At 48.7% G+C, this 23,736-nt stretch overlaps 10 protein-coding genes across 10 annotated transcripts; 5 read left to right on the top strand and 5 right to left on the bottom strand.

Annotated features, from left to right (window-relative positions):
- Positions 1-59: 59 nt before the first annotated feature.
- Positions 60-668, top strand: RPS11A (ribosomal 40S subunit protein S11A; the record flags this gene model as incomplete). Its single annotated transcript, XM_044810472.1, has 3 exons — positions 60-240; positions 311-549; positions 600-668. 3 exons carry the CDS (start codon positions 60-62, stop codon positions 666-668), a joined length of 489 nt encoding a protein of 162 aa, XP_044672446.1.
- Positions 669-1,083: 415 nt separating this feature from the next.
- KY384_001945 (uncharacterized protein) lies at positions 1,084-3,178 on the bottom strand (the record flags this gene model as incomplete). Its single annotated transcript, XM_044810471.1, has 5 exons — positions 1,084-1,461; positions 1,826-1,934; positions 2,055-2,208; positions 2,275-2,469; positions 2,518-3,178. 5 exons carry the CDS (start codon positions 3,176-3,178, stop codon positions 1,084-1,086), a joined length of 1,497 nt encoding a protein of 498 aa, XP_044672445.1.
- A 780-nt stretch (positions 3,179-3,958) lies between these two features.
- On the top strand, positions 3,959-4,666 carry KY384_001944 (uncharacterized protein; the record flags this gene model as incomplete). Its single annotated transcript, XM_044810470.1, has 1 exon — positions 3,959-4,666. The coding sequence occupies one exon, from the start codon at positions 3,959-3,961 to the stop codon at positions 4,664-4,666; it is 708 nt and encodes a 235-aa protein (XP_044672444.1).
- Positions 4,667-5,091: 425 nt separating this feature from the next.
- On the bottom strand, positions 5,092-6,786 carry PZH1 (serine/threonine protein phosphatase Pzh1; the record flags this gene model as incomplete). Its single annotated transcript, XM_044810469.1, has 2 exons — positions 5,092-5,280; positions 5,338-6,786. 2 exons carry the CDS (start codon positions 6,784-6,786, stop codon positions 5,092-5,094), a joined length of 1,638 nt encoding a protein of 545 aa, XP_044672443.1.
- A 3,013-nt stretch (positions 6,787-9,799) lies between these two features.
- Positions 9,800-11,239, bottom strand: KY384_001942 (uncharacterized protein; the record flags this gene model as incomplete). The annotated part of the gene is made up of 2 exons (XM_044810468.1): positions 9,800-10,811; positions 11,103-11,239. 2 exons carry the CDS (start codon positions 11,237-11,239, stop codon positions 9,800-9,802), a joined length of 1,149 nt encoding a protein of 382 aa, XP_044672442.1.
- An 896-nt stretch (positions 11,240-12,135) lies between these two features.
- Positions 12,136-14,529, bottom strand: KY384_001941 (uncharacterized protein; the record flags this gene model as incomplete). The annotated part of the gene is made up of 3 exons (XM_044810467.1): positions 12,136-13,306; positions 13,464-13,909; positions 14,242-14,529. 3 exons carry the CDS (start codon positions 14,527-14,529, stop codon positions 12,136-12,138), a joined length of 1,905 nt encoding a protein of 634 aa, XP_044672441.1.
- A 555-nt stretch (positions 14,530-15,084) lies between these two features.
- KY384_001940 (uncharacterized protein) lies at positions 15,085-16,691 on the top strand (the record flags this gene model as incomplete). Its single annotated transcript, XM_044810466.1, has 3 exons — positions 15,085-15,310; positions 15,363-15,682; positions 15,744-16,691. 3 exons carry the CDS (start codon positions 15,085-15,087, stop codon positions 16,689-16,691), a joined length of 1,494 nt encoding a protein of 497 aa, XP_044672440.1.
- Positions 16,692-17,558: 867 nt separating this feature from the next.
- Positions 17,559-18,526, top strand: KY384_001939 (uncharacterized protein; the record flags this gene model as incomplete). The annotated part of the gene is made up of 2 exons (XM_044810465.1): positions 17,559-18,450; positions 18,483-18,526. 2 exons carry the CDS (start codon positions 17,559-17,561, stop codon positions 18,524-18,526), a joined length of 936 nt encoding a protein of 311 aa, XP_044672439.1.
- Positions 18,527-18,937: 411 nt separating this feature from the next.
- On the top strand, positions 18,938-20,695 carry KY384_001938 (uncharacterized protein; the record flags this gene model as incomplete). Its single annotated transcript, XM_044810464.1, has 1 exon — positions 18,938-20,695. The coding sequence occupies one exon, from the start codon at positions 18,938-18,940 to the stop codon at positions 20,693-20,695; it is 1,758 nt and encodes a 585-aa protein (XP_044672438.1).
- Positions 20,696-21,110: 415 nt separating this feature from the next.
- Positions 21,111-23,623, bottom strand: KY384_001937 (uncharacterized protein; the record flags this gene model as incomplete). Its single annotated transcript, XM_044810463.1, has 4 exons — positions 21,111-21,892; positions 21,944-22,205; positions 22,924-23,194; positions 23,247-23,623. The coding sequence occupies 4 exons, from the start codon at positions 23,621-23,623 to the stop codon at positions 21,111-21,113; spliced, it is 1,692 nt and encodes a 563-aa protein (XP_044672437.1).
- Positions 23,624-23,736: the final 113 nt, after the last annotated feature.

Raw genomic sequence — 23,736 nt, 5'->3', positions numbered from 1 at the left:
CGTCAAACAAAACCGTCCACCATTGTAGTGTCCCCCAATTTGCGTCGATAATCGCAATCATGGCAACTGAATTGACGGTACAGTCGGAGCGCGCATATCAGAAGCAGCCACATATTTTCGTCAATCAAAAGACCAAGCGCACGAAGAGCACGAAAGTCGGGAAGGGAGGCCGAAGATGGTACAAAGACGTTGGATTGGGTTTCAGGACACCAAAAACCGCTATTGAAGGCACTTATATTGGTAAGGAGAGATGGCAGATGTCAAGGAATCAATTTTACTGAATACCACTGACATTTTTCTTGCTCAAAAGACAAAAAATGCCCATTCACTGGACAAGTCTCTATCCGTGGGCGTATCCTTACTGGCACTGTCGTCTCCACGAAAATGCACCGTACCCTCATTATCCGTCGCGAATACCTTCACTTTGTCCCAAAATATGCAAGATACGAGAAGAGGCACAAGAATCTAGCAGCTCACGTTTCACCGGCTTTCCGCGTGGAGGAGGGAGATCAAGTTACGGTTGGACAGTGTAGGCCACTAAGCAAAACGGTATGTTACTCCAAGATTTTTGGGAGCAAGAATTAAACAACCTCAACTAGGTTCGATTTAATGTGTTACGAGTGCTTCCCAGGACAGGGAAAGCTGTGAAAGGCTTTCAAAAATTCTGAGCACGTAAAAGATAACGGTTAGGCATCAATGTGAAGTGGATGAACAGCTGTAATCAGTCGCAAACTTTGATATGTAACATTCCAAACGTCTACACACTCGGTAAACACTTTTGTCCCAAACCGGCTCGAGTTTTCATCAGTCTGTCGAAGAATCGCTATCTAGATTCCCGCCATTGCGTACGAAGCACGACCATCAAAATATTTAGTGGTCAATATTGATAGTCTACAATCGACATGTTCAATAAGGCGCTCACATTCTCCCTTACATGTAATAACATTCATTAAATCATACAAACGTTGCTCAACTTGATGAGACCCCGCCACAATATCAAAGCTCCTTATCCACATGACAGCGATTCACCTGCTTCTTCCTCTCTTCAATTTGCATCTGCAAATCATGCTGACTCAGAAATTGTCAAATGCCAGTCCAGCAAGGGTATTCGTAGGTTTCTAGAACGTCTTCTTGGACGCGGTTGTGTACGTTGGAAGCCGAAGACAACTGCTTTGTGGTTGGAAGCAAACTCGTTTCCTCCTCAGCGGTCTCGTCAGTTTCATCTTGAATATCAACGTATACAGCAGCTATTTCTAGCTCTGAAATTAGAGAATCATGATCGTTGTGGTCCACCGTCAAGTCAATTAAGGAGGTCTCATCTTCAAGATTGTCCGAGTCTCTGCCTTCTAAACCATGCTTCACTCCAGAGACAAATGCTTCATTTATTCGCCACGGTTCATTTTTCTTTATTTTAAAATTCCAGCTCGATATCAAAGATTGCACGGCGATATCGAGCAGAGACTTAGGTATATTAAAAAGAATGAGTAATTTCCCAATCACCACACCACCTAGAATATGTTACCGTCAGTATAGAATCATAACATCACCGAACCCCTGCGTGTTATCGGAAGAATTGCACAACGATAGGTTTACGAACCAAAGTATGTGAGTCTACAAGAAGGTAGCGATTAGCATACTTTCAGTGTGAAGCGATTGCAAGTTATTGTGAAGGTGTTAGAGAACCATACCCTAGCTGCTTTCCTTCTCGGCTTGAGCTAGCATAATACCAAGAACTCTTGAAGGTCTTCTTAATCTACGAAAAAATTCGTAATTGTTAGTCTCCGAGCCATTCTAAAAATCGCATGCAGGGTTCAGGAGGACTCACTATCTCAAAGCCCAACGGGTCTACATCCCATGGCGTTCTTGGGGGAGAATTGAGTATATCCCCTGCTGCAATATGGGCTACGATGGCCTCTTGTCTAATTTGCCCATAGCTAGACCAAGAAATTACTAAAGTGTCAAGGATGAACAAGTAGTATGCCGCAGTCGCGAACAAGGAAGCAATAGTATTCAAAAGCTGAGTATTGATCGAACACGACGGGAGATTGACATACCATAGGTACTCGCCCGATGGGTAGTAACTTTTGACCTTCGTCGGATGAAGATCTAAATCTTTGGCACAAAAGATTGAGTCGCCTTGTCTCGTCATTTTCTCAGTGTCAATTAGAGCAACATAGCTGTTATACTTCATAGTCCTAGCCCCAATTACTAGAGACATGTAAATCAGGAAATGTTTTGCATAAGCGACGAAAATGCGGGAAAGTATCAACATACCCAGAGCACGGACAAGGTTCGAAGTCATGGATATAAAGAAAGTACCGCGTGGCGTCTTATCGCCCTCCACGTGCCTGGTTGCCTCTTTCCGTACCTCTTGTAGTGGGGGACATGGTGGTATTCTTGCATCGCAGATGAATTGACCTGCTCGGAATCCGTGGGCAGAGTTCAAACCAAAGCTCTTGTCAGAGTATCCTGTCTGAGGTTAGTAGCATGAAGTCTTAACAAGCTCACTTGACAAACCCCTGTAGAGAAGTCGTGGCAGCTCTGAAGACGGTGGACTCTCTTTGACTCTATGTCTCTTAAGGCGACTGGTGGGGGGACCCTGATCCTGTTCATTCATAAAAGCAATTGTTCGCGTACGACGACTACTAGACTGCCCCCTATTCGCATCGATTTGTGAAGGATTGATGCAAAATGAGCGGGTTGAGGCATGTAGTGTCAACTTCGAGGGCGTTCCTGGCGTCCTAAGATGCTTTTGTTGCGTTGCAACATCCATCATTTCGCTCTGACCATCAGCCTGTGAAGAAGTGGGTGTCATCGGCTCGCTTGGTGTCAAAGGCATTTGGTGAATCTGATAATGAGGCACACGCTCAAAGATCTGCATACCCAGTCTCGCAGCTGTATTGGCGATGTGGGATTTAATCTCCCATTCCTCGTCAGCATTTGTTGAGAACAATGCTTGAAAATCTCGAGAAAGATCTCTCGATGCTCGGCGACTCAGCTCGCTGTGCTGTGCTGATAGAGCCGGTGGATAAAAGGCGTTAGGAATCTGGAAGGCGGTGTTGAAAATGGGTGCTGCTTGCTCCCATGTCATTTCGTAGGCGCTTTTGAGAACTCGCAAAAACTTTCTCTCGCTTGGTGTCCAAGTGTGCTTCATAGCATTCATATTGGTTACACCCATCTCTGCGATAGATTGCTTTTCTCTGAGTCGTGGGAGATGAAACTAATGACTGAAACCCCCTAAGGAGTGAGGATGGGAAGGCAGAAGATAGAAAAATTAGGGTTGACATCACGTTGAGAGATTCGTTAACACCCAAACTGAAGTACATGCAAGATGACGTCCACATGCGTCTTGGGAAGCTTGTGTCAATCTCCATCACCAAAATTGCGATGGTTTGCAAAACATACAACTCATCCGTTCAACGAGGTCCGATTGACTGGAAGCTACATTTCAATAGCTATGACGAAAGATCCAAGCATTAATATACTCTGAGAGAAGGTGACTACGATCAATTTAAGAAGTAGCATTGTTTAATCTCAATGAACACACGCTCAGCCAAAAGGCGAGTAGTAGTAACGAGATGTTGCTAGTATACTCGTTAGTTGCAAGAGGTCTCCTGTCTTAAAAGGTGATTCAAAGATATAATTGATAGTCTTGCAAAACCTCTACTGATAACACTGCATTATAGGTCAAAGGCTTCATCATTAGATGGTGGTGAAGAGAAGAACGAGCCTTGGCCAACTTTGAGGTCTCTATTTCCCAAAATTCACTAGCGGCTTTTCCCCTGCCAAGCCCCCTTTTCCGCCTCTAGGTACGGCAGCCTTGCGTTCACTTCCAGCCCTCAGCTTCAGACATTTTTATCGTCCCTCGAGCAATTGCTCTGGTATACGACACGCTCACCCTGCATGATGAAGCCATCGTAAAGCTGACGATGGCTTTGATCCAACTCCACTCGCTCCCATGACCTCCACCTCGCCCTCCCCACCTCTTCAGACAATATTACAATGCAGCGACTCGCCGCTCTCCATGAGCGCCAGCATTCTCAGCATCCTGACATTCTTCCTCGGCGTGGCAGCCTCCTACATAGCACTTCAATCCGCAACACGGGGTGCGCCGTCCGAAATCACGCGGTTGGTGGATGAACTCCGCTCGACGCAATCGGAGATCAATCGCGTTGCGGGGTACATATTTGACGATACGCATTATGGGCCCATCAAACCCCCACCTGCGGCGACAGGGACGGATCTATATGGTAAAAGTCATGCGTATGCGACGGGTGTTGCCAAAATCAGTAGCGGCGGAACCCACTACGTACCCACCAACGATGGCTCCCATGTCTTGTCGGGCATCGACACCCTATGGACGGAGACGCAAACGCTACTTTCATCTTGCATACGCCTATTCTACGAGACAGACAGGCTGCTCAAGCGGTCGAACTCCGATAGCTCGCGATGGGATCCAGATGGGTTGAGAAGGAGAATCGTCTTCGTGATGAACAGGCATAAAGTAGACGAGAAGATCCAGCGGCTAGCGGAGCAGAAGCAGAAACTTGCAAGTGTGCAGATGAGCTTGTTCATGCGAAAAAGCACTGCTCAAGATGCGCTCTTGGCGGACATGCTGATGAAGCTGGAGAAAATGGAGGAGATGCGGAAAAGGCGTTCACAATGACGTTTCAAGTCGTTGCGAAAAATGATACAACAGAAGACATCGAAAACGTCGCAATTTAGATTGCAGTTCAGGCCGCAAAGCCCCTATGTAATATGTACCTGACTGCTTGACACCTTTGCTCGCCCCCATCTGAATATCTTTCATGTCTGCATCCATTTTGGTCGTTACCGAAAGGGAAAGTCTTACCAAACTCCGCATATAGCAATCGGCTGGATAATTCCGGAGGCTACTCAGGAGCATTAATTTTCGACGTACTAGTTACACACTCTTGTCATGAAGAATTGAATGTCTATGCTGAGGATTCGTTAAGAGTGGGGTATCCTTGTCCAAGTTTCGTCTACTACTCGCACACACGCCTATTGATCAATCAGAAGCTCTGAGCACTCGTTGGATTCGGTGCTGGCTAAGAATGCATCAGTAAAATCTTAGTCGCTGGTAGCGAGAGGCTGGCTTACGGGGCTGTTCAGTTGCTGCATGTTGGCTCTTTTGTTACGCCCCTTTTTGATGTGGTTCTTCAATGCACTCGAATCTAAGGGCTTGAGAAGCTCAAAGCTGCACAGGAGCTCGCCAGAAACTGACATCACCGCTCCCCAATTGTCAAATTCACCACAGTACTGTTCATCGTATTAGCTTCAAGCCAGTCGGTGCGAGCTCTAGACTGGAAAGCTTACATTTGGCGCTGAAAAGACCGTTACAAGTATTCGATCATTAAAGAATTCATAACCGTCTTCGACCACCATATGTGCCCTGCACACCAAATCGAAATCATGCCGCTGCAAGAATTCCATTATTACCTTCTTGCCAAAACAGTAGCTTACACCTCTTTCATTGGCCTCCCACTCGTTCTCCATATCTGCAGGATCACTCCACAGTAAGTCGTTGAGCAAACCGTAATCTGGTACGTCTGTTGGTCGTGCAATTTGCCTAATATCGTCCATATGTGTCAGGCTAGGCGACAGACCACCGTGGACACAGAAAATCTTTCCAGCAACGATGGCAGCGATTGGTAGGCAGTTGAAGGTGTCGATGAACGTCTTCCAGATCTTTATGTTGCATCTTCGCTTACACTCATCGTAAAAGCCATAAACCCTCGTCACATTGGCGCACTCATGGTTCCCTCGTAAAAGGAAGAAATTTTCTGGATATTTAAGCTTGTAGCATAGAAGAAGTAGTATGGTCTCAAGACTTTGCTTGCCCCGATCAACATAGTCACCCAAAAACAGAAAATTGGCTTGAGGTGGGAACCCGCACATCTCAAACAGGCGGATCAAATCGGTGTACTGTCCGTGAACGTCGCCTACAATTTTGACTGGAGCAGACAATTCGATCAATGCCGGCTGGGAAAGAAAAAGCTCCCGTACAGCAGCGCAGATGGCAGTGATTTCGGCATTCTTTAGGCACACTGCCTTGGTTACCTTTGTTGAGTAGCCAGTATCTAGTAATCGATTGATCATCTCATCGACATCGATTGACTTTGGACCTCCGAAACTGACTCTTGGGGAACTCGATAATATCATCGTGTCCTCATCACCGTTGGCAGGGCTGAGATAAGGCGAAGAAGGTGCTTTTGGTGCTTTCGATGTCTTCGGAGGGACCATATCGGTCTTCATCAGGATGGATTCCTTAGCCTGCGGATGCTGTGTTGGAGCATATGCACCTGAAGGAGGTGCATCAGAAACATGGTCGACTTCACCTTGTTGCTGCGCTTTATCCACAGCTTTGTGACCCTTGCCTACAGACGCGGACATTGTGGGCGATGGTGGAGGTTGGGGGGAGCTAGTCCCTGTGGGGGTATCCGTCTCACTATCATCAGCAGGTACAGGGTCTACCTTGGGTTTGCCTTTCGAGCTGCCAGATGACCTGTTAGATGTTCCTGTATCTGCACGCTCCAAGTCTCCAGCTGTGGTGTCTATTTGAGAGAAAGAGCTTCGAGGGCTATCGGTCTTTGCGCCTGGGATCTTCGAGCGCAGACCTCTGAATGAACGGGAGGACTCCTTTGTGTCTGATTTGCTGAACGATGGATATGATTTGAGACCCTCAGTGGTCTTATCGAGTGACGTAGACGAGGCATTCCGCGGTGTTTTGCTTCCATCTGCCCCCTTTGAGGGCTGCTGGCCCATTTTCCGGCAGAGGTCCTTGTCGCTCCGAAAGCGCTGATTCGAGTTCACAAGAAACGTAACAGCTACTTAGTTTTATGCGGTATCGTCTCTCAAGGGCTGACTGCGCTGCGATTTTTGAGTTTGCGACTAATGCCTTCTCTCAAGTATTGGCCGGGAAGACTTTGCTGACAAATTGTCGGCAGGAGGATGTTCAATAAATATATGCTTCGTCCGTGTTATGGTGGTTTTAACGTGTTGAATAGGAGGCACAAGGATTGCGGCTCAAAGCTTGAGCATGGAGAGTTGTCTGGATGTAAGCCGAAGCTAGCAGCCTCTGTAGAGAACGATGGGTGACGGCGCCCTTGATGATCCAGATCGAAAGCCGTTTCAGTATGACAGGAGACAGTGGAGGGCCCAGTCTATAGCGAGAGACAGGAGTTAGCGAATGCGCGGTGTAAAAACATCTGCCAGTAGGCAGGTGCAGCACACAAAGGACTTGCCCCTCTCACTGCCACTTGTTTTACAAAGGTCCGCAGGAGCTGATAAGGCGGTGCGTTGACAAGACAGTCCCAAATGGGGAACTACTCACACAAGAAAGTAGATGTTGCCCTTTCTGAGTGACTTTATTATTAGGAGGCTTGTAAGCTAGGAGGGGCTAGAGAGTTGTATGAGTCTCGACGGATCATCCAACGGCTTTCCCTAAGAAGTCAAGAGCCGCTAGCAACCACAGTCTTGGGGGCTTCGAGCTTGGTACTCCACGCTCTGGTTGACGATGCCAACGATGATGCCGTCCTAAAACAGTTGCGCATACAGGTGTCGGCGCAGACTCTGGAGGTAGCAATGTGTTTACAATAACATGACAATAGGCTCTAAAACCTGCATTGATTGGTAAACCCAAGCACTACTGTGCCCTTGGGAGGCGGCGCTTCATTACAATTTCTGACTGAACCATGAATTCATCAACCACCTTCAGCTTTTTGCGGGGATAAGCCGCTACATTTTGGTCCTTCATCTTAGATAGCTTACCCAGTATCGGAAAAGACTCCCATCCAACATCAGCCCCATCCATAAACGAAGCTTGCGTTGGTCAAGCCTTCTTTAGACGGGTAGTCCGAGCTTTGCACATGCAGCACACGGATTTTTACCTGTCCTATGAGTTGATGTGCCGCGCTTGTTTGTCCCGACATGCCTCTTGCTTCTCACGGGGGTCGTCCTTCCAACAGGGAAAATTGTGATTCTTGTAAGTACTCTCGTACGCATGACAAATCAATCCCCTTTTTTATCATCATCGTTTTCCACCTCGATTCTAGTGATATGCTTGCCTGGCACAACAATTAGGCCCAAGAAACGGCTCGACATGTTTGTAATGAATCTAGAGGAGGCACCCGAGGCTTCTGCTGCCTGCGCCGACGCTCTTACTACGTCAAGAGACGGTGCTCGGTATTCATGCGTCTCAGCAAGAACAATGTTACTTTCCTGCACAGTGTCAGTCACTTACGTAGAAGGAAGTTTTCAATTCATCGCACGTTGTCTGTACATTTGAACGTTCCTACAAACATTCTGCCATCATTTGTGTGTATCCGCAGAATCTTGTTCAACAAGGACTTTAAATATTCAACAGCTTCAGTCTCTTCCATATCACGAAGTGAGGGAGAGAGCGAAGATATTCTAAAGCCTGCACTTTACACGGGCAGCTGACAGCTCTGTAAATTCAAGCTCATGGTTCCAAGGGACAAGGGCCCAGAGGCTAAGGACCGAAGTGCCGTGCAAAGCCAGAGTATTTGCAAGGTCTGCTTGCTTTCATGTTGACGTAGCGGTATTCTTCTATCGAGGAGATTCAGCACTTGAAAATTGGAACAAGGACTGGATGGCAGTTGGCGATGGGAACGAGGCGCCGGTTGCGGCTGCGGGACGGCGGGTGGCTTCCGCTAGAACTACTAAATTCTAGGAAGATTGTTCGACATGAATATTTCTCAACTTCATTCACCATTTTGGGGACAGAGGTACCGCTCATTCAGCATGATGCGGGGCTTACGGACGATAAACATTTTAAGTCCTTATAAACGATCGGTCGCATGCTATCGATCGAGCTCAAGAGCGCAGCCAAGACGCCCCGATGCAGTTGAGCGAGTTTATGAGAGACACAACTTGAAGAGAGATGAGCTACGGCGCACAGCGCAGTACAAGGCACTTCAACGGAGGTACGTCAATGAAGTAGGTATCAACTTGGAACCTTGCTAAGATTCTGGAGATGGATAGCCATCATCGTCGGTTTCCCAGTCTTTTTCGTGACTACCTATGTCCTGTTAAAGCAAGGTACTATCCCCTGATCCTGGAAAATACATGGAGACTCATGATCACAGTTCAAAATGAAGAGCGGAAAGAGTTCACGAGAGCACACCACGATTAAATCGACCTGGGAGAAGCCCAAGAGCAACAATATCTCGGGGCGGTTACACAATCGATTGTTGTGGTCGCCTAATACTTGTGCACGGGAAGACGTCAATACAGATTCAGCAAACGAGTCCATGATACATCACATATTCTCGTACAGGTCCAATAATCATACAGTCATTGCAAAAATCAGAAAGCAATTCCTGCGAAGCAGATCAAACAATATGACAGCCCTATTCGGGGGTATTTCAGACGGCTCTGAAGTGCCCACGTTCTCAATCAACCTTCTTAGCATGCCTGGAGCCCCGAAAGCCAGCAGATCTTCGCCATTCCAGAAACATTTGGACACTTGAATTTGCAAGTGAGCAGCGGGTGGTGCTTCCGGCTTTGAGATTTCTGAGGTGACGAGCAAGTGTTCAAAGCACAAAGCAACAGTCGAGTCCCTTTATTTGGAGAAATCGGGTAAGCGATCAAGCAAGATGATTTTAAAAACCCAGACTCTTCATCCCTTCGACATGCTTGAATGAGAACGTTGACTCAAACGATAAAGCCTTCTTTGCGTTTGCTGTTATTGGATTGAGACAGAGAATGATAGCAGCAACTGAATCCTAGGTGGCGGCTTTCTTCCACAGATCGAGGCTCATGTGGAAACTTCTCTGAGCGAAGTGCGTCGCAAGGAGAGTGATGAGTGCTTCCTTCTCAAGTCATGCGCGTGGTCAAAGAAATCCCTTTCTTCAACTTGATGTCTGCTCGCTTTGGTCGCACTCCCGTTACCTGCGGCTGTCGATGCTGTGCTAAGACGCAAGGCTGGATCTGTAAGATTCCTGTGCGGGTGGCCTTCGTCGTCTAAGATCAAAGAATACCTCGTGGGTGTCGATACGTTTCGTTCCGTATGTCGCAACCTAACAGACTGTGGCCGTCCACGAGAAAGACTGCGGGGCGGAGGGGTAGAGGTCTTAAGTGGCGTTGAGGAACCCCACAGGTCTTCTGCTGCTGGCTCCTCGTCGGGTGTATATTTTTCTTCTAGAGGTGGCTTTTCCTCGAGTGGCGGAAGAGGTGTCTTGGTGTTCGCAACGGCTTTGGCAGCGAGGACGTATGTGTCATCCGCGCCAGGAGCACTTTGTCTCTTCCCCATGCCATTTTTAGGCTTCCAACTGCCTTGGGGGCCTAGCCCTGACCGATTGATTGTCATTTGCCTCTTGATAAGGCCGAAGTCTTTGCCGATCCGAGCTTTGATTCCGTCGAACCACCACTGCCAGCTTGGAACTTCAATGCCATCAAAGAATGTGACGACGCCTTCATCCCCGCTATAGTGGACCCAGTCTTTATCAGCGCCTTTCTCAGACCAATCTAAAGTTGCACCGAGGTCGCCCATCATGTCGGCCTTTGCCTTGACACTGATGGTGGCGTCCTTGTCCCTGCTCTGCCAGGCGTTTATGCTCGCTCTCGGCGCTGTATATGTTCTTGTGACAAGCCAAAGACCATACTTGGACAGCTCAACGCCGTGACGTTGAGCCAGCTTGGTGGAGTTGTCTCTGATCCAGTGGCGGAACAAGGTCTCGTCATTGTAAGAGGTGTGGGTGACAGGCTTTTGTGCGATGAGGATGGCACCAAATCGGGTCTTGCTGGCGTATCGTACGTTTGCATTTGCGCTTGCAGGTAATCCATCGCTATCTCGTCAGCGACGTTTCATATCAGAGGAAGTGGTCCAGGAAGTCTCACATTGTTTCCGCCTTCACCTCTCCCATATACTGTCGCACCCCCAACGATGTGCGCGGGCGCCACTCGATATGCAACTGGGCCATCTTCTGAGGCACCTTCTCCAGAGGACTGTACACGCTGGTAGGCGCATCATCGGGAGGAAAAGGTAGATTCGCAATATGGTTCCATCTAACCCCCCATGATCAGCCCAATCCACAGACCATCGCAATCTGCGCACTCACCTTGCATTCCGATCCAAGTAACCCACACAAGGCGGTGTCATATCGGCCGCACTCACAGGGTGATACATGGCGACCCCACAGCCAAAATGGCCCATGTGGCTCGCATACAGCGATCCCATATCATTCCTGTGCGCCATAACTGCATGCACTCCCATCTTGCGACAAGACACCGTACACTCTCATATATACATCACCCGAGTCCTGCTTGAGTCACGCTGGTGGTGGGCAGCAGCTTACATACGAGCTCACGTGCGGGCGGGCTAGGCTGTGCATGTCTCTTTCTTTGTCTGCTGTTCACGAACTGCATATTTGTAGCCGCGTGCCTGGCGATCCTTGCCCGGAAGGGTTAATGGAAACATTGGGGGGCCGTCAGCCCTGTCAGCACTGGGGATCTTAGGGCCATCTGCTAATCCTACGGGGCCGAGACGCCGGGAGTGATCCCTGCCGAAACATGCTATGCCGCCATCCCTCGGAGCGGTCGTTATTTCGGGCGAAGGCTGCTTGCATGCACCGCTGCGGGCTGTTGAACTCGCATTCCTGCTCAGCTTGCCGTCTCTACTACCATAACTTTATCACATTTATTCGCGTTGACGCCGGACAGCCGCAGGTCGAAGGTGAAGGATGGCAATATCGAGTCGGTTTCAGGCAACATCCTACGCAGAGTGTTGCCTTGTATCCAATGGATAACAATAGCCCTTCTCGTGCACATGATGTTCGCCCCTAGTTCTCGTCCTCTTGAGTATTGACGCAACCCCTGTGATCCTTTTATACATTTGCGGCAGAATCGTGCACTTATGTTCCCTGCGTTACAGGCTCTTTTGGTAGGAAGCAGGCTGAAGGATTGGAGCGAGACGCCCGGCTGTGAACGCTCAGACGCTGTGTTCGATATGCGTAGCCAATCTACAGGTTCCTCTTGAACAACGAAAATGAGAGGAGCTGATTCTAAAAATATTTTCTTTGAAAAGACGACAATCGAATGTGCGTTGAGGGGTATCACAGAAACCCAAATCAGGAGACGCAACCACCTCGACTCCTATCCCAACCACCCGCTGCCCCAGCTCGTCCACTTACCCTTTTGAGTCCTCAAACACCACACAATCATGTCCCCCCGCCGCCTCCAATCGTCGTGCACCCAGCTGTTCCACCCCCGCCAGCACTCCCTGTATGCGCTCCCTCTTGCTACCTCCTTCAACAAGTCTTCTTTCTCCTCAAAAAAAGCCAGATAATCGGGCCAAGCTTTCCTGCCGGGCTTCCCATCCCACGCATCTGCTGCAACCATCTCTTCTCGGCCGAATCCTTTCTTCACTTTTCCCGCACCCTTGTCGCTAGCTACAAGCCTGCCCAATGGCCACCACCAGGAAGATGACTTTCGGCGAGGCTGTGGAGGCATGCCTAGCGTATTTTGGAGGAAAAGTCTCGGGTTTGCGTAGAATTGGTCTGCTTCATCGACATATTTGGCGCGCGCTGTGGTGTTCAGGTGGACTGGGGGTTCGCAACCGAGAGCCCAGGCTTTAATGGACGGAAAGACGAGGTGACTTCGCCATGGTGTGCTGTGGCATGGCATGAGGAAACCAACAGTCATGGTGGATGGGGCTGGAGCCAGTGTAAAGGGAGGAGGTTGCGACAGATAGTGTGTTGCGTGTTGGCGGCGGAGGTAGCTCATGATGTTTATTGGACCTGGTTGGTGCGACGTTGTTGTAAAGAGGGCGATAGATACGTTAAGGACGAGCAAAAGAGCGAGGAGTACTCGTTTAAGAGTCCGTGTGGCGTGGCGAGGGACGGCGGGCGAGACTGCCGGAAGGAAGAAGCTTGTGAAGGGGGTCGAGGCCAGGATGTGGAGGAGCGGGAGGAGTGGATAAATGAATCGGACCTCCTTATGGGAGACGAGTGAGAGAATGGCAGGGACAACCAAACATGTCGTAGCGATCTGGTATTTGACGTTGCGCGTAAAGGCGGAGGTGTTGACAAGTGTCGATTCTTGCTGAAGCTGTGATAAAGCATAAGATATGCCCACAATGGCAAAAGGTAAGTAGGTTGTCAGAAGGAGGGGAAGGCCTTCGGTAAGATAGTAGTCTCTTCTGTTTTGTCCGTACAACACGGCAAGAGACTGCGCAATATTGAAGTAGAGGAAACGGAACGGAGGAAATGTCAGCTGTCGATAATAATATAGGTCGATCGATGTAGAACATAGTAGAACAAATGAGCTGTACATCACAGTCAGTTTATATGTTGAGAGCTGAGGGATTGGAAGCACCTGACCCGCAAATGGTACTTTCTCGTATTATGGTATTCCGTTCATCTTTCATCCCAGGCAAAAATTCCAAAGTCGTAATGCTGACCCATACAGGCGAATCGACCCACCGCGTTTCCATAAAATAGCCGTAAGTCTTTTTGCGTAACGTCGCGAAAAAAAGCAAACACATCCAGATCATTAGATTCGTAGGTCGTAAAGTACACGCTAGAGCAGCAAGTAGAAGGCAAAGGCGAAGAGAATTTTCTGCACATATCCGTGAAAGGTTTTGTGCCCAGGACAGATCCAGGTTGGTTTGAGGCTCGTCAGCCTGGGCCATTGTAGATGTTTCGCTGACTCGAGGACTACCCTCTCCCACATGAACGTAATCGTCGTCTTTTGGCTCAGGACTTCCTGGCTGCTCCTCCCGTTCCTCGTCGGTGTCTTCAATGTGCTCCGAGGACCATTGCCAGGGCCAGTAATTAAGGGCGACAACGGTCAAAGTAGTTTCAAGGCAATTCGACAAGGTACGTGCAGAGCAAAACCACTGCCACGGGCTGAGTATCGTCAGTGCCAACTATTCATATAGTTAGCGTGATGAAAGTCCTTCCACGTGCCCGGATTACTTGCAGCAGCCCAGGCCTCATTACTGCCAGTACCATATATGCGCTCTCCAAGTTTCCACGTATAAAAGTCCCCCAATGCGGCGCAAGCAGCCTGTGCGATCTTAGGGGCCGCGATGAGAACGTTCGCACGTAGAAGAGGGGACAAGCGAAGGATCCATGAGAGACCAGCCGCAAGCCAGTATACGAGGGCAAAAAGGGCCGGATGAAGGGCGCTTCTCAGATGATATTTCCATTCCTAAATGCTTTGAGTCTTGCTGCGGTTTTTAGGTGGAACAGCACATACCCATGTAATCCAAGCTCCAGCGTTTGCGCCGAACGCGATCTCCCAGGCTGGTTCTAAGGATTGGAAAAACTCGTCAGGTTGGAAGAAAGTCCGGATACTGAGAGCGTTGACGATGCGATAAGCGACCAGGAAGACGAAGATGTCCCGGGCTGTTGTTGACGCCTTCACACGTATGACGGCCTGCTGGGCGACAGCCTTCGCATTGTCCAATGTTATTGAGCTGTCGACGCCGAAGACGGTGGAGTCTTGCGACATCGCCGGCGTCGCTGGCGGCGACAAAGATGCCATCGCTGCATGGTATTATCGCATTGTACTGTTTTGTGCTTCCGCTGCTGTTGAGGTGGCTGGAGGATGGCTGCGACACAACTTGCGCTTCGCCAAGGCCTGGAGAAGCGCAGACTGAGCAGGTTCTTCGGCATGCAAGGTGCCCCGCAGCGGACCCCCGCCAGCCCCCGCTACGAGACGCCAGCCCACCAAAAACCAAAAAGAGCCGACGGAAAGCGGACGCAGGCAAAGATGAGACCTAGTCGTTCTATTTCGGACAGGTGACCGTCGGCCGGTCCCAGACTACTCTCAGCAAATCAGACGAGCGTCATTAGAGAGCAGAGTTCAAAGTACCTGCGTGAATCACGGGCCGGGGTGCCTCAAAAGTTACGTGACTTCATCTCTGGTAAGAGTTGCGTTTAGAGGTCTAGTCGACAATTCAAAAGACTGGTCCCACATTCCGCTCATTTACTTATCAGCTCCTGTGCTTCTGCCTTCCTCGTTCCAATTCAAATTGATTTACACCTGCCTTTCTCCTCCCGAACTCCTCAAGACAAGACTGAGAAGGATATCATCAACATGGCGCCTGCAGCGACTGCCATTTTGAATGAGAGCCCTAATGAGACATCGCTGAAAACTCCTCTTCCTTCGTCTACCCAGAATGGCAAAAGTAACACGTCCCAATATCATGCAGCATCTACTCAAGAGGCCATCCACAGCGAAAAGACCCATGCAGCCCACAATTATCATCCTCTTCCAATCGTTTTCTCTAGAGCCTCTGGCGTCTCTGTGTGGGATCCTGAAGGTATATATCCAGCCCACACACGAGCAAGAGCTCTTTAGTTGACCTTCAGTAGGTAAAGAATATCTTGACTTCCTTTCCGCATATGGTGCAGTCAACCAGGGCCACTGTCATCCAGAGCTTGTCAAGGCCTTAACCGATCAAGCTGCCAGGCTGACGCTGAGCTCGCGGGCATTTTATAATGACGTTTTCCCCAAATTCGCTGAATTTGTGACCGACTTCTTCGGATTTGAGATGGTCCTTCCCATGAACACGGGCGCAGAAGCTGTAGAGACGGCCATAAAGCTAGCGAGGAAGTGGGGATACAAAACCAAAGGGATTCCACAAAACCAGGCACTCGTCCTGAGTGTTACTGAGAACTTTCATGGACGAACAGTAAGATACCCGTTTCAGACCTTTCCTTTTGGCATTTCCCGGATCTTCTAATGGCAATCAGTTCTCTGCGATCTCAATGTCTCAAGACCCAGAGTCCCGTGACAATTACGGGCCATATCTACCAAACATTGGCTGCGAATGTCCTGCGACGAAACAATTGCTTCCATTCAATGATATCAGCCTTTTAGAGGCTGCCTTCTCTGCTCACGGAGACAGAATCGCCGGTTTCCTGGTCGAGCCAATCCAAGGTGAAGCGGGGATTGTCGTTCCGGAGGACAGCTATCTCACGCAAGTGCGTGCTTTATGTGATAAGTTCAATGTCCTCATGATATGCGACGAGATCCAAAGTGGTATTGCAAGAACTGGTAAGCTGTTGTGTCACGAATGGAGTGGTATCAAGCCAGACTTGGTACTCCTAGGCAAGGCCCTTTCGGGTGGCATGTATCCTGTGTCTTGTGTCCTTGGCTCAAAGGACGTGATGTTGACCCTTGAGCCTGGGACACATGGTTCGACATATGGTGGGAATCCATTGGGATGTGCGGTAGCTATTCGTGCCTTAGAAGTGGTCAGAGATGAAAACATGGTCTCTCGTGCAGATTACTTAGGCAAACTCTTCCGCAAGAGCCTAGAGAATTTGAATAGCCCAATCATCAAAATGGTCCGAGGAAAGGGGCTCTTCAATGCCATGATCATTGACGAAACAAAAACCGGCAATCACAGCGCATGGGATCTTTGCCTGTTAATGAAAGAGAAGGGACTGTTGGTAGGCAGAGCGGTCAAGATTGCACATGTCAAGAAGAATGGAGAGGCTGATAGTTTGAAGGCAAAACCAACCCATCAAAACATTATCCGGCTGACGCCCCCTTGTGTCATAACGGAAGAACAGATCTACACAGCTGTACGAATCATAAAGAGTGCTCTAGAGGAGCTGCCAGATCTGAAAGGAAGGAAAGAAGACGAGGTTATCCCCGCGCCGGAGAAACATGTGAAAATAACGATTGAGAATTAGGAGCAGATTATTGGGGGTTGAAGAATTCAACAACAATGTCAAAGTGTCCGCCTGTCGTAGCCAGAGACCAATTACTTTGGATATTTGAGAAGGTCAGTGTATAGATAGCAAATGAGAAATGATGCAAATTAGATGTATAAACGGCAACCTATTTTGGGGCGCTTTGGTGCCAAGACCGAGCTAGCTACAAAGGCGTTAGATGCATTCGCTAGCGTGTGCGGTAAAGTTGCTGTTCACGAACGCGTTTCTTTTCTCCTCTTCATCAAAAAGCGAACAGAGCCAGCCACGACCATTGCCTCGTCTCATAGAACTACAGCAATGTGTTGCCAGCAGAAATTTCTGCTAGTGCTCTGGAGATCAATGAACCAGGAAAATAGGAAGTTTGCCCCTCGTTGGGTTCTCTTAAATGAGAGCGATGGGAGGTAAATGTCGAATGATGGGTCACATGCAGCCTCTTCAAAGAGATTGTTCTCTGTTGTACGCTTCAAAAGAGAAGACGCGTTTCTTATGGCTCTTTGTTTGCCATCCATTTCAATCATTTTGGCGAAGAATGTACTGGCTATGCCTGAAATTACATGATCTGATTGGAGACCACTCTGGCCTCGCTGCTTGCGTTCCTTGCATTCCTCACGTGAAATTAAAGATATGTAATTACACGACCGTCTCCAGCCATCAGTTATAATGAAATATCCTTTCAGGCTCTAATTTTTGTCAAGTCTTTGCTTCTGACGCTCTTTTATCGGTCGAGTCCGTCGTTCATTCCTTCCGACGTTCTGGCCATCGTTATACCTTTCTATTTGCAGTATTCTTTAGTATAGTAACTCTAAAACACCACACATCTGTCAACGTACATCTGCAACATCTAATATGAAAATCCTCATTTCGGCTGCTTTGGTAGCCTCAGCTTTCGGCGCTGCAGCACAAGACATAACCGTAACTAAGTATACCAGCTCCTGTCCCGAAGGAACCAGCCCGACAGCACCACCTGGAGCCGGACCAGGATCAAATGCTTCTGCACCTGCTCCTACGTCAGCCCTCAGACCTGGAGAAACTTATACGACGTACATTACCGAGTACGACATTTTCTGCGGCTGTTCAGAGACCTATTCGAAAAAAACCTATACTGTAACAGAGCCATGTCCTCAGGAAAGCGCCGGCCAGCCACGTGAAGCTGACCATATACCCGCGGGATTTGCGGCCACAACAACTACATGCCATACGTGTGCAGAAACCCCTGTGGTAGCGACCTGGACGTGTCCTACGGCAACCCCAACACCTGAGAGCAAAGCTCCGCCAGCACCCCCTGGTGCTCCAGGCTCGCCAGCGGCGAAAGCGCCAGCGGGAAGCCCAGCCGGTGCGGCAGGCTCTCCGCCTGGTTCCGGCTCATCTCCCGCTGGAGGTTCATCTGGCTCAAATCCAGCACCCGCTGCCGGGCCGGCTGAAGGAGCACCAGAAGCAGCTTCAGGTTCAGGATCTTCGCCAGCAGAAGGAGCGCCCAAGGCTGCTCCCGTCGCTGGAGCAGCTCCCGGAAGTGGTGCGCCTGAGGCTGGTCCGGGATCTGGTGCTGGTTCATCTCCGGGGGCGGCTGCTGCTGCCTCTCCACCTTATCCTATCCCTGGATCAGACAATCGCGTGGGATCTGCACCCTCAGCATCCGCAACATCATCTACCGGCAGTGGTAGCTCGCCCGTCACGCCTTTCACTGGAGCTGCCTCCCATGTTGTTGCCAACTACCTGTCAAACATTATGGCTTTCTTCGGTATGGCAATTCTTGCTTTATAAGAGGTGAAGAATGGATTACCTACACTCAAAAGATCATCTTTGGAGGTCAGTAAGTTTGAGGCAAACGTTGAATCGTTGCTGACATCTAAGCACAGGCGTTCATGCATTGTTCGAATTTATTTCTCGGGGGTCGCAAGATAATAGACCCAGCTCAGCGCTTCCTATATAATTAAATAATATTGATGTCAACATGAGCTACGTGCTTCCGACCTGCGCTCCAGTACCAGAAGCTATTCACAATACCTGCCTCTTCTACTATTGAACAACAACATGTGAGGCTGTTTTCGCGCGGTCCAATTCTTTGTTTTCGATGTTGCTTCTCTTTGTCTTTTCTTCAAGAACACAATGCTGCATATCATTTTTGACACAACAATAGAACAATGAAACTTCGTAATGCATGACAATTTCAGGTCCTCCTGCGATTTGTTGCGAGCTGAGAATCTTGCCACCCTTATACTCCAACCATGTCGATTTCAGGCCAGCACTACCACAGCCAGCCCTATAATGATACAATCAGACCTGCGACCGCTGGAAACAAGGCGCTGTCTCAAGTCGTACAACCGATTCCGGAACGATGCTCAAACACCAAACATCTCATAGCCCCTCAACCATCTACAAGGATCTCAAACAAACGACGAAATCAAATGGCCAAGACCCCCGAACAGAATTCGATGTGGAAGTATGTTGATGAGTTCATCGACTTCACAACACTGAAATCTCATCCTCCAAGCCATAAGCATCAATCATCTGAAGCCAGCGAACGCCATCCCGACTCCTCCATTTCTCAGCAGCAGCAGGAATCAAAGAAGGCCCAACACGCACAACATCCATCGCTTGCAAGTGAGATCAAGTTTCTCTTCAAGTCATTCGCTAGTTCAAACGAGGCAAAAGACTCTGGAGTGAGACAGAATGCTGACCACAACAGGGTAGCGTCGATAGGGCGAGCAGAAAAGGCAGCAACCACTACCAACAGCTACCTGGCCCCAAGCTCGCAAGCTTTCCCAACACCAGCTATCGAGGAGCCTAGGCCGGTCGTCACACGTCCTCAAAAAAATATTCTACCAGTACCGCCTAAGGCGATCGCGAGAAAACCCGTTCCGCAGCATCTTGAGGAACAACCCTCGTACAAATCAAGCCCACACCACGCCGTAAAGTTATCGTCAAGCCCGGTTCACCAAAGTAGCGTTAAGGGCCAGCAGACAATGCCGTCCGGAAATCGCTATAAGCGGCCAAAAGAGCGGTCAAATTCCATATTGAAGAGTCGTGCAACGCAGCTTGGTGACTTTATGAAGAGCACATTCCTCGAGAGCCCTCCTCAGATGCCTCCAATTCCACCAATCACAGAGCGGCAATCTTCAAAGATCACCCATACAGAATCTGCTAGCAGTGGGCGTACCAGTCGTCCTGATTGGAGGTGCCACAAATGTGAGAAAGAGTCCGATTTTGACTTCAACTGGCATCCAACTAAGTCTCTCTGGCTGTGCCCAACCTGTCTTTACGACAACCCAATACAAGTATGTGGATTTTGTGGCAGAGTCCCTGAATCTGGTCTTCAGCGACATCCCATACACGATAAAGTCTTTCTGTGTCCAACGTGCTACGAGCCAGAGTCTCCGGTTCAAATTGCCCCTTCGCCATTAGCACCAACCACAGGACCACGCAAGCCACTTCCACTTAACGCCTCTCACATCCCTTCCAAATCGGATGAAACACCTCGACCTCAGATTACACAGTCCCTCATTCGCCGCCACCATTCTCCTCTTTCCCTGATTTCTCGCCAGAAACCAAACCGCCAATCCTATCCCCCTTACTCTTCGGACGACAGAGTCAGCCCTGTCTCCAAGCGATCATCTTGGGAGACCGACGTCCCCGATCAAGACGAACCATCAACACCCACGCCCTCGGAACCTGACATATTACCTCTCTCCAAGGCACACACAAATGGGAGGGAAACTGCTTCAACTCTTCCTCCAGTACTGATGATGTCTCCACTAGTTAAAGCGAAGAGAGTGGCTAGCAGTGTGTATCCTGAAGATGAGATTGCAATGAGTAGGAGTGATATCATGGTGCCTGTGCCGCTGATACCGGAGAGGTATAGAGTGGGGCAAAATGTGCCTGAACATAGTGTTGGTGGAACAAAGGTGGCAGAACGAGAAGTGGAAGTGAAAGGGGATCAAAGGGAAACTTATTATGGGGTGCTGGGAGACTATTTGGCTAACTAGAGTAATTTGCACTGGATTGAATGCAAGGGAGTGCAAGTCGTACATCCCAAGACAGAGATCTGTGAATACATTATCTTGATGTGCTAGTGCATGAGATGCTTAGCTAATTTTTTACATACATATGCAATGAAGTATTAATTACCTTCTGTACATGTACAGATAGGCTACCGGAGTGCGAGCCAAGGGGACTGGGCATAAACCTTCCGATATTCCTTTTTCGAAAAGGCCGAGCCTTTGTTCTGTGATTCGGACCTCCTTGTAGATGACCTTTTGCGCTTCTGATTAAACTTGCAACATCAATTACCTCTCGTATGTAAGTCTTGCCTATATCGGTTTCATCCATAACCATGACCATGAGCACTCTTTTGCACTTTTGACTCGATGTCTGCGCTAATGCATTCACGGCACTTGTAATCTAAAGTCTGGAGAAGTCGACAATTCGGACACCAGGACTGGACATGAGCGACTGGAGCTGGCTTTCATATGTTGTGTCCTGCTCGATTTCTGACCCTTCCCACTGTATACCCATGCCTTCTGGGTTTTTTCTGATGCGCGATATGGTCTTTCTGTCGATCTTACCCCCAGAAAGAAGCACGGACGTAAGATCTTTGATCATCTCACATTGCACCTCACGATTAATGAAGTCGTCGAGACCCATACTTGTGATGTCCTTGTCAATGAATTTCCACCAGTGGGGTCCGTTAGTACGCTCCAGGTCGCTTCCGTATAGAAAGAGTTGTGCTTTGGCTGCATAAATAATCACCTTACTTGCGGTGCTATATTCTTTGTTTGGCAGCTTCACCAGAGACTCCAAGGGCCTAATCGAGCTTGCACTTAGTAGATCGAACAGTGTATCGGAAACGTGGCAGAATACGGTCAATAGTCGCCCCAGGAGTGAGTTTTGGTGCCGTTGGATTGCGAGGCTAACTAGCGTTGTACCAGAGCTGTCGATTTGTCGGACTTCTCGTACGCGTGTCTTCATGTAGGCGTCCCAAGGCATTACCGGGTGATCGAAATATCCATATTGAGGGCCTGATAGATCCATAGCGAGCACTTCTCCATTGTAAAGCCTGATTTTGAGTACAGAATGCTCGTCGTGGCTCTTAACATTGAGTTGGCCAGTACAAGCGTATTTGCTGAATTTAAGCTTGTTTCTTTTGGCTAAGAGCTGGACTTCGTAACGCGTGTGGCCGGTTCCTAAGTATGCAATGTCAGCAGTGCCACTGATCCTCAGGTGATCTTACCCACCTGTAAATAGCTTGCACAAAAGCTTGTGCGTGAATGCACTGGCGTCGTCGCAGCACCTCCAGAGCAGCACCGCGATTTTATCCTTTTGACTTTGGAACAAGTGATTGGGGAAAGGGAAGATGACGTCGTCCTCAGCATAATCTCCTTCATGAATAGTAATTTCGTTCTCAGATGTCTCTGCCTTAATAACGCGAGTGTCAAATACTGCTTCACGAAAGACTATCAAGGCCTGCTGTGCAATTTCACCTGCTCGATATACCATCTTCCGAGTCTGGTGAGCTTTGCATTCATCTTTATGCGCCGGCCAATCTTTCTCCTGGCATTGTTTGCTGCAATAGTATTGAAATACTGCTGAGACTCCACCCTTATCCAAAGCTCCTGAGCATCCCAGGCATTTCTTTGTAGCTAAGCGCGAACACTTTGCGCATCGTCCATCATTTCCAGATACTTGAGAATCTATCTTGAGGCCATGCGTGGCCTCAATCATGTAGTCCATCTCTCGATCTGAAAGACGAAATTGTACTCCAGGAACGAACAGTCAGACTAGGAAGAGAGCCCCTATGCTTGAGCAAGAACCGACACCGGCTTCAAATCGAAGAAAATTCAAATAACCACGGTGTTAGCCTTCGTAGGAGGAACCACTGAAGTGATGAAGTTTTGACACTTCGTGTGATTGAAAAGCGCAAACGTAGTGAATTAAACAGTGAATGAGACTGAAATTCACTGTTGTGGATTGCGGTGATTCGAAATTGATGCAGGAGCGAAAAAGGTCAGGCAATTGAGCGCCAGGCAAGATATCCAAGAGCAAATTGATTCTGCATTGAAAAATCGTATCAATATCATGAGTATCAAAACTTCTGCATATAGGGTATCATCGCTCGTAATCTGAACAAAATCCAAGAGCCAATCTGATCAATATTGCTTTTCGAAAATCTTCTGAATTGGTTTTGCGGCCTGCAAAGTATCAGCATATTACCTACAAACATCCCCGAAGGCTCCAAGCTTACATCAATGAATTTCTCTAAATCTTGATCCAGACTCGCGAGGTCATCCTTCCTCTTCTTGTTTTCCGCCATGAGCGTCTGTTTCTTTTTCAATAGGCCTTGCCGCTCTTGTTCCAGTGCCTCTCTTTCAGCGTGCTCGTGATCAATCCGTGCAAACATCAGACTTTTCTCATCGTCCTCTGCACGTTCGGGCTGCTTGGCCAGAAAATCCTCGACCGGTATCAGTGGCAATCGATGATACTTGTGGCTTGTGTAGAATTAGCAAGCAAGCCTTGCTGTTCAAAGGGATGTTTGAGTACTCGTATGATTCACATGCCGCTATCTCGCCTCTTAAGTGCCTCTCCTCATAGTATAGATTCTGCAATCGCAAATGGAGCGTGTCAATCTCTTGTCGCGCTTCTGCGGTCTGCTGCTTCGTATTCCTGACTTTGAGAATGGAATTGCGATTCTGCCCCCGGAGCTGTCCAAGATATGAATAAAGAGTCTTTTGCTGCTTTGACAGCTCGAGCTGAGCCTCCAGTGGGAGTTGTTGGCTTTCAGCGACTGAGGTCGCTTCAATAGCTTCGACGAGTGTCATGCATTGTTCGCGTGCATGGGTGCACGTTTCAAGGACAGTATGGAGGTACGTATCGGTAACTATGTCACTATGACTGAGGTCAGACGTGGCTAAAGGCATGGCCTCCGGGGTGGTGCTGATATATCTACTCTCTTTCAAGTCTCAATGCAATGAATGGCGTCGGGCTAAGGTAGACTAAGCCGGAAGTAGAATAGCTCAGATGGCCATTTGCG

The sequence above is a fragment of the Bacidia gigantensis genome, assembly GCF_019456465.1.
Source record: "Bacidia gigantensis strain McMullin 20006 chromosome Unknown contig_134, whole genome shotgun sequence".
NCBI classification, from domain to species: domain Eukaryota; kingdom Fungi; phylum Ascomycota; class Lecanoromycetes; order Lecanorales; family Ramalinaceae; genus Bacidia; species Bacidia gigantensis.
Note: the sequence above shows the minus strand (reverse complement) of the source record. Positions and strands in the feature narration are given on the sequence as shown.